Raw genomic sequence first — 15,491 nt, 5'->3', positions numbered from 1 at the left:
CATATTTCATCAGTCAGCTAAATGAGTGGCCCATGCATGTGCAATATGACGTGTTTACAGTAGAGGTAAAGGCAGAAAGAGCACCAGAAATCAAAGTCCTGGAGCCATGAGGTAAACAGATAATGTACAAAAGAGAAATAATATGTTAATCATAATCTCTGATTTGAATATAAATAACAGAGCAGAAAGGTGAAACAATATAAAAACCTTGGAAAGATAGACATCTTATATAATCCTGTTGATAAGAACAATCGGCGTCTTATAAAATCATTTTGTAGATTCACTGTTAGTGAATCTACAAAATGAATTGACTTGTTTTCCACAAATTCTGTAGGCTCCTGCCCTGAGAGTTTACTAAATGAATTTATATATTTCAATAAATGGGAACTCTATCTATCTATCTATCTATCTATCTATCTATCTATCTATCTATCTATCTATCTATCTATCTATCTATCTATCTATCTAACTGTGATTCAGTCCACTGGTGTAATGTATTTCAGAAGAAAAATGCCCACTGTTCTGTACAAAAGACCCAGCTGATATACAGTCCCAACCTGCTCTGACCTGCAAAGCCTCTCACACACCCCCCTTCGCCATAAATCAGATAATGTTACAGTAGCATGCCGCTGTGCTTTGTGAGAGATACAGAAACAGCGAGGCAACCCTGTGCTCCCACTCCCACGTCTGAATACAATTGAGAGTGGTACAGATGAAATGTACCACTCGGGGCTAACTGCAGCTGTAAGATAAATACTGTGCCACATACTGCTGTGGTGCCAGACAGGGATTTGTCTCTGTGTGATAGACCACAAGTGCGAACGCTTTCAAATGCACACATGTCGTGTCTGTATGTGTGTGTCTGTGTGTGTGAAATCTTATATTAGGCATACTGTACAATAAAGGTTGCAACTGACAGAGGAACTGACTGCACCTGTCTGTTCCTCATGTAACAGTGTGGAAATATTGTTTTCCTTATTTTGTAACAATAAACCATGTCATTAGAGGTCTGTAGGTCAGCGCTCCACCATTCACTTGTTATCTACAATCAGATAAATGAGATATTTACGACAGGTGCATGCATGGACATAGAGAGAAATCTCTGTCCATCTAATAGTTGTTGAGATATTTCAGTCTGGACCAAAGTGGTGGACTGAGCCACCAATGAGGCTAAAAATTTTTTTTTTCTCCAGCAATTCCTTACAGTCTAAGAGGCTGTTGATGCCAGGCTTGGACTGACATCAGCTCTAAATAAAGAAAGAAGACAGTGGACCTGGTCAATTATCATTAATATGAACACCTGGGTGTCGTGGTTGGTTATGCAATGTCAGATACACAATCCTCTCCTTGCTAAGTTAGAATAGTTTGCTGAACATGAAAATTAGAGAAGACTGTTCCCCACAAGGTCACAGGTTTGTCTTTATGTCCTCATATAGCTGAGTTTCTTAAATGTGTTAGAGTGTAAACAAGGCTCAAGTTACACTGTAGCCCCCACATGAACTTCAGAGGTGTGTCTCAAAACAAGTCCTGCCAGACAGCTCCAAAGGTGGGCGGCAGCTCAGCCAAATCAAGTGTCTTCTAAAATTATGTTACAGACAGTTTGCATACATGTTGACTTGTGGTGTTATAATAAATTTACTAGTCTGTAAAACAGGCCAACGTATGACTGGAGAGAGCAGGATGAGGTTTATTGTTCCATCAACACTACAGGTTCTCCTGAGATATTCTCTGTAATGTAGATGCACAGAATACATACACCATACTGTAGATAGATAAAATGTTTTGATTGTGTACTGTGGATGGACCAGCATGAAATAATGTAAACACACTAACACACACGCTCACACACAAACACACCAAGCAAGAGGGCAAGGAAAAAAAGGATTGCACTGAGGCAGCTTGCCGAAGGGCAGCCATCCAAAAGAGTGGGAGAGAGAGAGAGACAGACACACAGAGAAAGAACAAGGGGGGAAGAGAAGAGGGAGAGAGGGCAGGAAAGTCCTTACATAGCCCACAGGAAGAGCTGTGTCAGGACAGGAAGCTCCTTTTTTGGGCATGGAGGTTTCCTGGCTGGCTAGAAGACTGACATTTCCTCTGCTGGCTGGCTTCTGGAGAAGGGATCACATGAAGGCTTGAGGGAGGCTGCAGGGGTGGTGGTGGGCCGCCAGTCGGGCTGGGCTGGGCTGGGCCCGCTCTCTGGTTTCAGCCCCAGCACTCCCTCCCTTTCCCTGTCTCTGCTTTGCTCTTTGTGCAGCCTGCAGCTAGTGGTTTGTTGCTGTGGCAGACACTCCACAGGCCAGCATTCATTTTCTGCAATAATGACGTACAGTACCCCACTGTGCAGCCTTTAATGTAACACGACACATGTTGCTCTATTTGCATAGCGATGCATCTACTGTACAGATTAGAAGAGGTTAGAGCCAGTATGGTGAACACATGGATTGCATCTGCATGTAACTACAGTTGTGACAAAGAGTTTGCTTTCATTATGACTTTCATGTCTTTCATGTTTTCTCTCAGATGTAGTCCGATTGTGTTGAGGCTTTTTAAGGCATGGCAGTCAGTTCATCCACATTTTGGTCTAGGCTGAAACAATTCAACAATCACTGGATGAATAATGCTATGACAGCTTCTACAGACATTCATGGACCCCTGAGGATGACTCCTAATGACTTTGGTGATCTCCTGACTCTAGCTCTAGCACCACCATGGGATTAACAGTTGTGGTTTTGAGTGAAAAGCACCCCGAACTATTGAATGGATAGTCATGAAATTTGATATAGACTTTCTTGTCTCCGACACAATGCCTTACAATAACATTTACCACCATCATAAACTCAAAACTGAAACTGCCCAACACTTTTCATGTCTGTGTTTGCTTTAGCTATTCTAAAATGTTTTGGTTGAATACAGTTTCTCATTCAAATGATCAGGTGCCATGCTACTGTTTTCGCTTGATTGCCTCATTAGTTGATGGAAATTGTTCGCTTCCTTCCCTAATATGTGTTCAGAGCTGAAAACATTGTGGTGATGGAAAATTATTTACATTTTTTCCTTTAAAGTGTTTATCACCATAATATATTTTGGGCACTGACTTCAAAGTGCATCCTGTTTCCACTGAGCTCTTCTCACTTAGTCTGTCTTTAGTGATGCTGGTGACCTGTTTGCTCTCCTCCAGACTTCGTTTTTTCTGAAGCTGTGAAATGGGTGCCAAAAACTCAAAACCCAGACACTTTTTTGTCAATGGTTGAAACCTTGTTGTGGGCTCATGCTTCATTGCTTATTGATCAGCCATCTGTGCCTTTGTGTTGACAATAAACTTCAACTGCTCCCAGTCAGACATGCTAACAGACAGACAGATAGACAGATGTTTCCTGGTAAACAGCAAGAGCTCCAATCAGACATAAATCTGTTAAGTGACAAGTTAAGTCCTGCACCTGCTCTTTCTCTCTCTCTCTCTCTCTCTCTCTCTCTCACACACACACACACACACACACACAAACACACACAGAGACACACACACACACACACACTAAGGAAAAGCAGCAGATTGAGGAAAAGGAATTCAAATGGAGAGAGAGAGGATGGACAGTAGACAGGCAGCAGGGTGTGAAGTACAGCCCGAGACACAAACAATCACATATAAACAAATAAAATATGAACACAGACACAAACACTGACATTCATACCCTAACCTGAGCCACACACACACAGTTTTTCCTGCTGTCATGTCTCTCTGGATGATTACCTCATAATACTCAGCGGAGGAGCAGCGGCGGCGCAGCCCTGCTCCTTCATAGCATCACTGGCATGTCTGGAGAGGTGATGATGGTGTTTGTGGTTGCCACAGAAAATATGTGTGTGTGTGTGTGTGTGTGTGTGTGTGTGTGTGTGTGTGTGCGTGTGTGCGTGTGTGTGTGTGTTGGGGCTTGGAACTCATGAGCAAAGACGTAGAGACAGAACATGTGGTTGTGAAGAGAAATGTGTATCACACCTCAATTAATTTGTTTAGGAATAAAGGTAAAAGTCAACTGGAGGAATGTTAAAGTGCACACATCAACAGAGGAGGATGGACGAGGTGTATTTGGGAACCACGCAGCAGGTAAACAGCCTTTCATTTAACTGCAATTTCTCCTCATTTTACTGTTTTAGAGAAAGAGAGAAAACCTCATTCTCATCCTCACAGCAGCTTTTAGCCCGCTGGTCTGGATAGAATAACAGAAAAGAGCTGGGGTCATTACTCACAATGGAGGACTCTATTAAGCGACAGTGTACAGAGCTAAATGCACACACATACACTCACACCCTGAGGTGTAGAGAGAGCAGACTGAAGTGCATGTGCATGCATGTGTACGGGTCAAATGTGTGGCCCTCTGTGTGTGAATTATACTTAACTGCAGGGATATTTCTGAGCTGTAAAAAAAAAAAAAAACACACACACACACGCAAGCTACGTGCACTCTTTGTAATCTAGCACCATTACTGGCGGCTTCATGTACATTAGAGGATGAAAATGATGGAGGGCAGGAGGAGATAGGGCTGCTGAAGGGGTAATTTCACTGAGGGGGCATCTGAGGTATTTATAGCCAAACGATTGAAGCGTTGAAAGCGTACTGAGTTCATGATCTGATCACAGATGTATCCTAATGGAAACAGGATAGCCACAGTAATGTACAGCTTGCACCAGGCTGGATGTTTGAGGCTACCATATAGAAAACTTTGCTCACCTTGTCAAAGCATTTCAGCAATGAGCCAAAAATTTCCCAGGTTAAAGTTGGGTTATGGCTGTGGTCAACGCTCATAACTACATTCTGGCAGTAATAACCTGTCAACTGTTTCACATTAGGAAGCGTAAAAGCCTACATACACACTTGACAGAGCTGACAGATACTGACATGCCACTGCATGCAGTCACAGGCCCTAAATGAGGACCTAACGGTGTGGATGTGACAGAGATGTGGCTGTGCTCGGCTCGCCACAGCACACACTGCTTACTGATAACTAGCTGCTAGGAAGACAAACGAGCAGAGACAGACAGAGAAAGAAAGAGAAGAGGATGGATTGTTTAGACTCATGTCTTTAGAAATTAGCAGGGAATTAATTTATTCTAAAAGACTAGTTCAACACTTGCGTAAAAATAAATAAATATGCTTCATAGCTTTCTTGCAGGGAGTTAGATGAGGAGACTGATACCACTCTCATGCCTGCACAGTTAATACAAATTAGTGGATTTTGTTACCTTTAAACAGACCCAGGCTCGCCGTTTCCCTCTGTTTGCAATCTTTGTGCTAAGCTAAGCTAACGAGCTACTCACCGTATCTGCATATTTACCATTACAGTGAGCATTTATACTTGCACATGTGCTCGTGTGTGTGCGTGTGTTGGTGGACAACAGAAGCTCCCAGCAGGTATCCCGGACTCTTCCACCCTCCTGCTCCCCAGGCGCAGCACATTGATGACATCAGCTGGTATGAAAGTGGCCATTAGTTCCACCTCATCACTGTGGGACAAATATAGCCACGCAAGGCTTTCATCAAATGAGGAGGACAGCTGTAGTGAGTGGGCGGGAAAGAGAAACCTGGCCAGATGATGATATGCATTCACCTTATCCTTCCTCCTCCTCCCCATTTCTCACTTCTCCCACTCCCTCGCGATCACACTGTCACCCCTGAGACTGACAACACCTTACAGCTGTAGCATATAGGCGCACGTGGCATAGACAGCTAACACACATACAAACACACACATACACACACACATACATATATACACCTGTTTACCTGATTCTACAGTCAATCCATACAGGATTTTCCATTCTTTGTATATGTGATTGTGTCTCAGCCTTTAAATGAGGCTTAGCAGGAGCCGGATGACAGTTGCTGCTTTTGTAATACCTGGTGCTGCATTATGAAAGCACAGCAGCCCCTGCACACAGTGCCATTGTCAATGTAAGACAAAACTATATAACATAAAAACAAAGGATGTCTCTTTCTACAGCTGTTTGTCCTGATTCTATTATCTTTGGCCCTGAAACCAGTGTTGTTGTTTTCTATTTTCACTTGTGCGACTGTACCAGATTCAGATTATTTATCGACTCTTTCCACAGGTATTACCTAATAAGTGGGTTAGGGATTATTTTTGGGAGTGCATGGGTGAAATACACTGGACAAGATTAAGTTATGGTCAGTGCCGATGTACTGTGGAAAAGCAGTGCGCTTACAGGATCGCATGTGTGTTTGTGTGCGAGTACTCTGCTTCTCAGAACAGGTGGCTGTGGCGCTGGATCAGACACCTGGCCTCCGCCTTTTGAATGACAGGTGGTGAAGTCACTGCAGGGCACATCTGGAGGGTGGGGGGGGGAGACACAGATTTTCTATTAGGGCTCTGTCTCTCTCAGCTTTTGATGTATCAGAGTGTAACACACAGGATGCCCTGATCTGATCATGGGAAGGGGTTAGTTGTTTTTGTATGAACTTTATTATTCTAATATCTTTCAGTAGAGGTTGTAATAATGCCTCACATAAAAATAATACGCTGATGCCTTAATGGCCAGGAACATGCAAATAAAAGCCAAACTACATTTAGTAAATTTGGTTTGAGTTATATTCAGCCACAAAGCCTGCAGACACACAAACATACTCGCAGCACTGCAGCTCTCACCTCTAATCTGGGTTGTTGTGACAACTAGGTGGTTGTTCTGAACTCTTGAACTGTAGTTCAAGCAAAACCAGTGACCCTGAAATGCATCCCTACTGCTGCATGTGGAATAAAATGGGTCATAGAAACAGGCAAATGTATGAAGAAAAACAAAACAGGACAAGCTATCAGTGATAGTTCAGGGCAGCTCTACTAATCTACCACTACCCTTATCTCCTAAATTATGGTGAGCCAGGTCAGTAATTCACACTAGTCTCTCCAGACACTTTATTATTATTATTATTATTATTATTATTATTATTATTATTATTGGTTTAAATAATTGTTATTCAGGAGTTGAGGTCTTGTACAGTGCCATCAGGAGCCTGTGAGGGCCATGTTCCTGCAGAGCATGTATCTGCCTGATGAAAACAGACAAGTCTCCGAGAGGCATGACTGCATTTGTTTACCCAGCCTCAGAGACCCTGCTCAGGGATTGCATATGATAGTCAGACTCACAGACAGAAAAGAAAACAACTGGAGCCCACTTACTAGCCTTGACACATAAAGACTTATGAGGGCCTGTTTGCATTTCAGAGCCACCCAGGTGCCTTTTGTAAAGCTGTAGTGTACTTGATGCTGAGTTGAAGAGGTGTCATATCTGGAGGTACTTAAGCATGCACTGTTTTGTTGTCTGTTCAAAGCCATGTACTTCAAACAAGCATGGCTTATTAAGTAGAGCTAAAGTTGCCAGGACACCTGTAGATTTATTATGGAAGTGATACGTCAAAAATCCCTTTTGTGTGCCACAAATAATTTCAAAGATTCTTGTGAGTTGTGCTGCTCTTACATCTCGTGCTTTTTGAACAGGTACGCAGCTTACACGCATGCAAAAGATTCACACATCTTAACCCAGAAAAGGAGAACAAATTTGTGATTGATTATCTGTTATTTGCTAGTGTGTCTTTTTAGGTGCAAACCTGTTGTCTCAGGTTTAGTGGAGCTGTTTTACATTTACAAGAGGAAGAATATAGATGGACCTGCTACATTTAGTTCGGGTTTGTTGTAATTACAGTTTCTGACTGATTTTCAACCTGCGATATGCCAAACACGTTTCCTGAACACCGTGTCTGTGTAAATGTTGCAATCCATCTGAAATGTACCTGTGAGGAGACAGGAAATCAAGCAGTTTAAATATAACCTACTTATCCCAAAAGGCTCAACAGGTGTCGAGTGCAAGAGGCAGAACAGGAGAAAGCACCTGACGAGTGTCTCAGCTTTCCCTATTGGCAAGATAAGAAAACCATCCCAGCGAGGCAGAGTGAGGCTCTGAACATGAGATCAATGGAGCATATTTAAAAGACATTAGAGAGCAGTCCTCCTGTCACATTCCTGTAATAAAGTACAGGAATCTAGCCTTCCAGCATACAGTACCATGTGCCTATGAAGGCGATTCTCCTGTGTCTTTCCTCCCATGCCTAATCTCCATGTGGAGATGAAGGATGGCGGATGGCCAGCGGTGTCTACGTGCTAAGCTGGGCTCTGGGCTGTCCTACCCGACACTGGGCTCTCCCCAGTGGCTTGGGAGATGTCAAAGGGTGAGGGCAGAGGAGAACGGATTGCTGCCGGCCCCGGAGCCCCTCATTCACTCTCTAACTTGCTCACATTAAAGGGAACTCTAATCACTGCGGGGACTTGGCCAATGATGTGCTTATCAAACGGCATATTTCAAAAAGGCATCTTAAAAGGCCCGAGGGCGAAGAGGCAATAAGAGCACATTTGTATGTGGATGAAAGGGAAAAGTGTAGACAGACCTTGCATCAGAATACAGAGGGGGGAGATCATTAGCATCTCCAGCAAAATATGCACTACCAGAGTGGGAGAGAGACATAGAGACAGAGAGGGAGAGAGGTGGTCGTGGGATGGTGTTGGAGGGCTGAGGGAGAAAGAATGGTTCTTTTTGCCATTTGTCCTTTTTTGTTTTACACAGTTCCCAAAAAGAATAAGAGAACAAATACATTTTTGAACAAAGGCAGGGCTCTTGAAGTGGAAACCTATTGGGGGTGTGAGGTGGCTCCGTTGTGGGTTGCAACAGAGTGAAGCCACTACGCAACTACACTCCCAACTCCTATGGAGCTCCTCTCACACCTCCCTAAACAGAACAGGCCCAGTTCTTTGATATTCGTGGACGAGCCTTGAATCAGAGGATGTGATGGGCAACGCAATTCCCTCATACTTTGAGGGATACTGGCCGCCTGTCTTTCTAGCACTTTGGTTATGGACTGTGACGAACTCGAGCCGCAGCCTCCCCTGTGTAACCAACACTGGTTGAAATACTGTCTCTTAACATGAGAAAGGGCTGAGAGAAGCATAATCTGTGGTTTTCTCATTGAGTAAAAGACTTTTCTAAATGCATGGTAGTCTGAGAAAGTTCAGATGCAAAAGCAACTGAATGGCTCTTGATTTGCAGCCAGGGACCAAAATAATGCTGTAAACAATGACAGGAAATGAGAGATTTCAGGATTTTAAGCCACACAAGGAGGTTTGAGATTTGCCCAAAAAAGCTGGATGTTCTTCTGAGTGGAGTGCATTATTATTTAAACACGATGATGATTTAACTCGGCATAGAGATCAACCACAGTGCTGATTTGTGTTTGAGTGATTTGCCGTAGTAGATCCTCTTATGTGTGTATTTCAGACATTTATTAAATTGTAGCAATGGTGTAGATTTCATCCAAGAAAATGGACCATTGTTACTTTCCACTGCTATTTTCTGCTGCCCTTTGCTTTATCATCTGGGACTGTTAAGATGTACTCAAACAGACACACACAGCACAGTGTGTCAGCAGATGAGAGGGTGGTGTCCAGGTAGATTTGTATCATGGGGACACTGAGCTTTAACCAAAGAAAAACGGACCAGGACAACGGCTGCTCACGTAGCAAATTTCACACAGTTACACACTTACACATCACCACAGCAGCAAGCAGACACACAGCAGGAAACAACTAGATCAGTCGGTCTATAGGCAACCACTGTGTATATTGTACACAGATGTCTGCATACATGTGCGCACAAACAACACACATACACTGATCTAAACACACACAACTCATCAGGCCCAATTTAGAAAGTCAATTTGGGATCAAGAGACCAATTATCTTAATTATTTTCCCTTTTCCTCCATCACTTGCTTCTACTTGTTTTCCTGCTTTCTATTTTAGCTGTGTTTGCATTTGTGAGTATTTTGGTTAGTGCATTTCACAACACAAAATTACTCCAAAGCTTCGAGAGACAAACTTAGGAGGGTTCTTGTCTACATAGGCTAAGAAACCAAGCTGTTTTATTTTCATACTCAAACATGTAGCAAGAATTCCTTGCCTAGGGAACAGCAGCAGATGAATAATGATGGTGCGACGAAGCTGTTATTATATTCTGCTTGAAAAACCAAAAGAAACAGCAGTTAAACCTTCAGGGCCAGTCTGTTCAGCTGCACCCATGCAACAATTCAGCCTAACCTACACGGATATTGCCCAATTGTGTGCTACAGCTCATTCAGTACGAGGTGACAGCATCTCGCCGTTTGTGGAAAAGAAGGTAATTATCGGGTGATGGATTTCACCTGCACCCTGTGAAAATAACCCTGTGCATGTCTAAGCGGTTTAAAATATCTCTCTCCAGAAATCATTTCTCCAAAAGCACACAGAAGAGGAAAAAAAAATATTTTTTCCACTTTGCCTAAATATCAAATTGCTGGAAGTCTGTGTACTCAACAGTAAGGGCCAGTGTGTATCATAAAATCTAAAAAAGAAAAAAGGAAATTTAGATAAGCTTAATATCTTCAAGAGCATGTTGGATCTAGATAAGAATTCCTCATCTTCAGTGATTATAGGCATGGGAGTCATGCGTTAGTGTTATCATTAATACAGGGTTCAGTTTGAGAGCAGTGATTGAAACGGAGAGTTTTCACAAGATTAAACTCCGCAGATTTTCCTCAAATTAAAGGGTGGCTCTCTTGTGATGTGAAGCTGTGATGTAAATCCACTAATAATCTGCACACAATTAACACATAAGATGATGGAATATGATGTTCACGTATGAGGGATGCACATGACGAAATGAAGGGTGGGATGTAATGTAACCAAGAAGTCTGTATGAAACGGTGTGAAGTACCAATGGAAATATTTGAAAAACACAGAATTTGGACAATAAAGTATGAAAACAAATATACATATATATTCATATTTTTATTTATATTTCATTTCTGGGAGGATATCTTGTACACCAAATATCCCATTGGCAGTTAAGCGCATTCAATGTGTTTATAAGCCAGAAACAGTCACTTGTTTTAACAAACACAAATACAAAATAAAGATAACCACAAAATAATGAACTGCATGTATATAACATACAAAAGAATCCCATGCCTACTCAGTAGGTAACTTCAACATTCCAGCTCTTGAAGATGTGGATATTTACATTTAAGTTTTACAAAAATATACTCTATAATTTTTCTCCTTTTTTGCTTACATTCTAATGAAATGAAGCGGTGCCCTCATAGCTCGTCCCTTTCCTCCCTCTGAGTATGACTTACATTCTGTAACAAAAATATTCCCTCAACCCTTAAGGCGAGATGCAGTGCATCCTCTCTCTGTCGCGCGCAGCCGAGTCACAACATCAGCAAGGCTTCACAAAAGGCACCAAATAACGGGAGAGTTTGTCTTGTTTAGTTTTTTTTTTTTTTTTTTCCTTTTCTCTATTTTTCCATATAACCGAGCATGAGCGATATGTCACATGTGAGAAAGAGAGAAAGAGATAGTACCAGTGGATGATATTTACAAACAGAAACTAACATCACTCTTACTCATGCTTGAATACTTAAGTGCTTTTTTTCAAACAATGTCAAAACGTATCACAGCATCATCACTACATAATAGAGAAAGTATGTAGAAAATATGGCCCTGCTCACTTCAAATAATACAATGCAAATATGCAAATAATTTTTCACATCAATGGTACCAAAGAATGATAAAAACGAAACATGGCACATGTACAATATACATATATGGTAGCTTATGTATATTATTCAATGTCTTTTGTATTGTATGAGTGCCTGCAAGGGCGAACGTGCCTGAGCACCACAACTGCTGGCAATCTGTTTGTCTCTTGGTTTTTGTGTAGCTAACAGTAGAGACCCGTCAGTGCCTGTTTCTACTGTCTATCTGTTGAGTCCCTTATGCATTTGAAGTGCTGCATTTGTTTTACAGAGACAGAAAAAAAATCCCTTTTCATCTTCTATTGTCTTTGCCCAGTCCTTGACATGTGTCTTTTTCTCTCTTTCAGGTAAATCTCAAGATTCACCTAACACTGCACAGGGAGCAGACAGAAAAGTGCTTTTTGGAGGGAAAAAGTCTTTTGATGCTGATTTCTTTCCCCTCAAAGAACCTTAAGGAAGGAGAGGTGCGGCGAGACTAAAAAAAGTTTTTCTCTTTGCTCTTTCTTAGCAGATCTCGATTGTCCTTGGGGAGAGAGTGGTCTGCATGTCTGATAGCGGGGTGGGGACGGGGGAGCTGTAGATGTTGGAGGCGACTGAGGAGGGGAAGGAGGAGGCGACCTGGGACTGAAATGTGCTGGACATGGACACTGATGGGTAGGTGGTGGCCACAGAAGGAGATGGATAGGAAGTGTGGACGGGAGAGGAGTAGCAGGAGGTGACCGGAGAGGGGTAAGAAGACACTGGAGAAGGGTAGGAGGTGATGGGAGAGGGGTAGCTGGAGGCTGGTGAAGCTGCTGGTACCGGTGCTGCTGTTACCACCACTGCTCCTGCCTTCTCAGCTTTCTTGTCCTTCTGCCTTAGGTGGATCTTTGTGTGCCTCTTCCTCTCGTCACTGCGGGCAAACTTGCGTCCACAGATCTCGCAGGCAAAGGGCTTCTCACCAGTGTGAGTGCGAATGTGTGTTGTCAGGTGGTCGCTGCGGCTGAAGTTGCGCATGCAGATGCGGCACTGGAAGGGTTTCTGGCCCGTGTGGATGCGGATGTGACGTGTCAGCTCATCTGAGCGTGAGAAGCGACGATCGCAGGTCTCCACGGGGCAGGCATAGGGCCTCTCGTGTGGGGGTGTCTTGCTCGGCCGGGTGGGGTACTTGCGCATACGGCTGGGCTTAATCAGCTGGGACTGGTAGACACTCTTTAAGTCCTGGGAACCAGTCTGGGTGGCAAAGGCCTTGATGGTGGACAGAGGAGTGAGGGAAGGCTGGCTTGACTGACTCTGGAAGGGCTTTTGGTCAGGGGGCACCAGGCTGATCTCTCCCTGCTGCTGAGGGAAGAGGTAGTCAGGAATCATCGGCACGGGGAAGCTAGTGCTGCAGGTCTTGCCGTTGGGGTAGGCAGGAGGAGGGTACTGCACTGCTCCGGCCGAGCTGGGAAAAGCCTGGCCCTGGTCTGGGAAGATGTCAGAATTGGGGCTGGAGTAGGTCGGGGCAGCTGAGTAGATGGGGTTGGGCTCGCTGTGGTGAATGGAGGAACTGAGACTGGAGCTCTGAGATGAGGAAGAGGTAGAAGAGGAAGAAGTGGAGGAGGATGGGACTGATGATGAGGAGGACGAGGCTGTCTGTGAGGCAACAGAGGAAGAGCTGGAGCTGGGTGCAACGTTGCTCATCAGACCAGTGAACAGGCCCAAGATGGGCTCTGCCCAGAGGCTGTTGCTGCAGGTGGTGGCGGGCTCCAGGGTGAAACGGCCCGTGTAAGAGATGGGGGGCAGCCTCTGGGTGGGGTAGGTCTGCTCCACCACTGGCTTCTCACAGTTGAAGGGGATATCAGGTAATGTATCTGCAGGGAGCACAGGGAAAGGAGAGGCATTAATCAAACTGTCAATATCCAGAGGGAGGGAGAGGGGGAATCCTGCCAAAGCGGTGGACAGTGTGTCACCCCTCTCCTCTGTGACAGATCAGTCAGATGCCCATGCACAGAAACCCCCTCCAAACTAAGCTCTCTTCCCCTCAACTCTAAAACTGTCTCTTCCAAACATCAACAACAGCTGCTGTGCAAGCTTTCTAGACTCGCATTTTCCTCTGCTCACACTCTCTCGATCTTTCTTTCATGCTTTCTGTCTTCCTGTCTTGCACACACTCACACTTGCATTCTTGAAGCCCATCACAGAGCCCGAGGCAATTGATTACCGAAACTGCAGTTCAGCTGGTTTTAGGAATGCAATTTGAATTGAGCCGTAGGAGTGTCTAGAGGCATGCGGTGACTGAGCAGTGTTAAAGTCCTCAGAGAGTCAATAGGGATATAAAGCTATCAATAAATAAATCGAGTCAGATGTTTTTTTAATTTTCATGTTTTTGTTTGTTTATTATATTAATGCATAGTGTCTAGTTAGCTAAAATTCAAATTTGCTTGTTGTCTACATTTCTACTATGAAATCTCCCATCACATGCCATGATAAAACTAATTAATATACACTTGTAGCAAAAAATTTTAATATGTCAGCTGTAGTTTTATGATCACTTAATTATGTGAATTAATGATACACAGCAAAACATAAATAAAAATTAAATTAATACAGCTGTTGATTACTCATAAATCTTCTCTTGGTTTAGTGTAGCTCATTCAGTAATGGTCTAATCTTTAGTTCAGCTTTACATGCAGGACATACAACCAGAGGCAAAAAAAAGCAAATTTTCATCTCTTACCTCCAGCAAGGTGGTCGTACTGCTCTCCTGGCTCCCCGGAGCCAAAGCCTGCACCTTCAGGTGCGGAGGCAGTGAGGAAGGGGGTCCCTGCAGAGCTGAGCATCATCACCTCCTCCAGCTTGGGGTAGTTATCCATGGGGGAGTGAGGGAAGCTCAGAGGCTCTGAGATCTGCAGGGCTGGAAGGATCATCTCGGTCTTGGCTGCAGCCATCCTCTGCTGGTGCTGGAGCTACAGAGCTGAGGCTGCGCTGGTAGCTGGTAGAGAGTGCAGGGAGGCTGGGTGCACGCTAACAGAGCGGTGCCTCGCAGGAGGAGGAAATCACTTAGCCCAGCTCAGGGAGCGCTGCACACTTCTGCTGATGCCGAGGAAGATGCTGTTTTCTGTCTTGCTCCTTGACTCTTGTTCTCCAGGAGTCCTGTTGCTTTCCTTGTGCTCTCAGAGATGAGTAAAGATCCACTTGTCTTTTCAGAAAAAATCAAAAGTGTCCTTTATACTCATTCCCTAAGATTCATCAAAATTAATCAACAGATTAATCTTGATTTTTCTCTGTAATAAATGGTTTATCCAATCAGGTTTTGACCTTATTGGATGGATGTTGTTTTGAATTTACTTTTTACTTTTGGTGTGATATTTCTCTGTTAGGGAGTTCTCTGTGTTTCTCTATCTATCTCTGCTCTAACAGTTGCTCTTGTGGGCTCTCAGGGCTCTCTCTGAGTTAAGAGGTTTCCCCGCTCCTTTTATACACTCTTGCCGTGACGTAGATGTCCATATTTGGAGCGGAGGAAGCCCATATTTAGGCACTGCAGTGGAGGACACATGACGCTGGCCTGGGGGGAAAGCAGAGAGGAGAGACTTTATATTAAGCTCTCGCAGTAAATTGCGAAGACAACGCTGCTCTTCCTCTATCCCGAATCAATGTATCTTCATAGCAGAACAGCTCTGCGAGACAGCAGCATAATTCTTGCTCTCTCCCCGTCGTACCATAGATTTGATTTGGATTTCCCATCTGTGCAGCAGGCTGCCCTGCTGCCGGAAAGCTCGGCTCCGCCGTGCCTTATAAGGTCGTGACTACATAAGGACCTATTCCGGTGGGTTTCCATTTCCCTGTCCTTATTTGGAACTTCCTGAGGCAGCGCTGATCGCTGCTTGGCAGTGAATGAGA

General features: G+C 43.9%; 1 protein-coding gene across 1 annotated transcript; it reads right to left on the bottom strand.

Annotated features, from left to right (window-relative positions):
- Positions 1-10,862: 10,862 nt before the first annotated feature.
- On the bottom strand, positions 10,863-15,041 carry egr1 (early growth response 1). Its single transcript, XM_071457589.1, has 2 exons — positions 14,329-15,041; positions 10,863-13,462 (listed from the first exon to the last, which is right to left on the bottom strand). Exons 1-2 carry the CDS (start codon positions 14,537-14,539, stop codon positions 12,135-12,137), a joined length of 1,539 nt encoding a protein of 512 aa, XP_071313690.1. The 5' UTR covers positions 14,540-15,041; the 3' UTR covers positions 10,863-12,134.
- Positions 15,042-15,491: the final 450 nt, after the last annotated feature.

Source organism: Trachinotus anak, unplaced genomic scaffold (genome assembly GCF_046630095.1).
Source record: "Trachinotus anak isolate AG129_WGS33_773 ecotype Australia unplaced genomic scaffold, CSIRO_AGI_Tana_v1 ptg000021l, whole genome shotgun sequence".
Classification (NCBI taxonomy): Eukaryota; Metazoa; Chordata; class Actinopteri; order Carangiformes; family Carangidae; genus Trachinotus; species Trachinotus anak.
The sequence above is the reverse complement of the archived record's forward strand: the minus strand, read 5'-3'. Positions and strand labels throughout refer to the sequence as shown.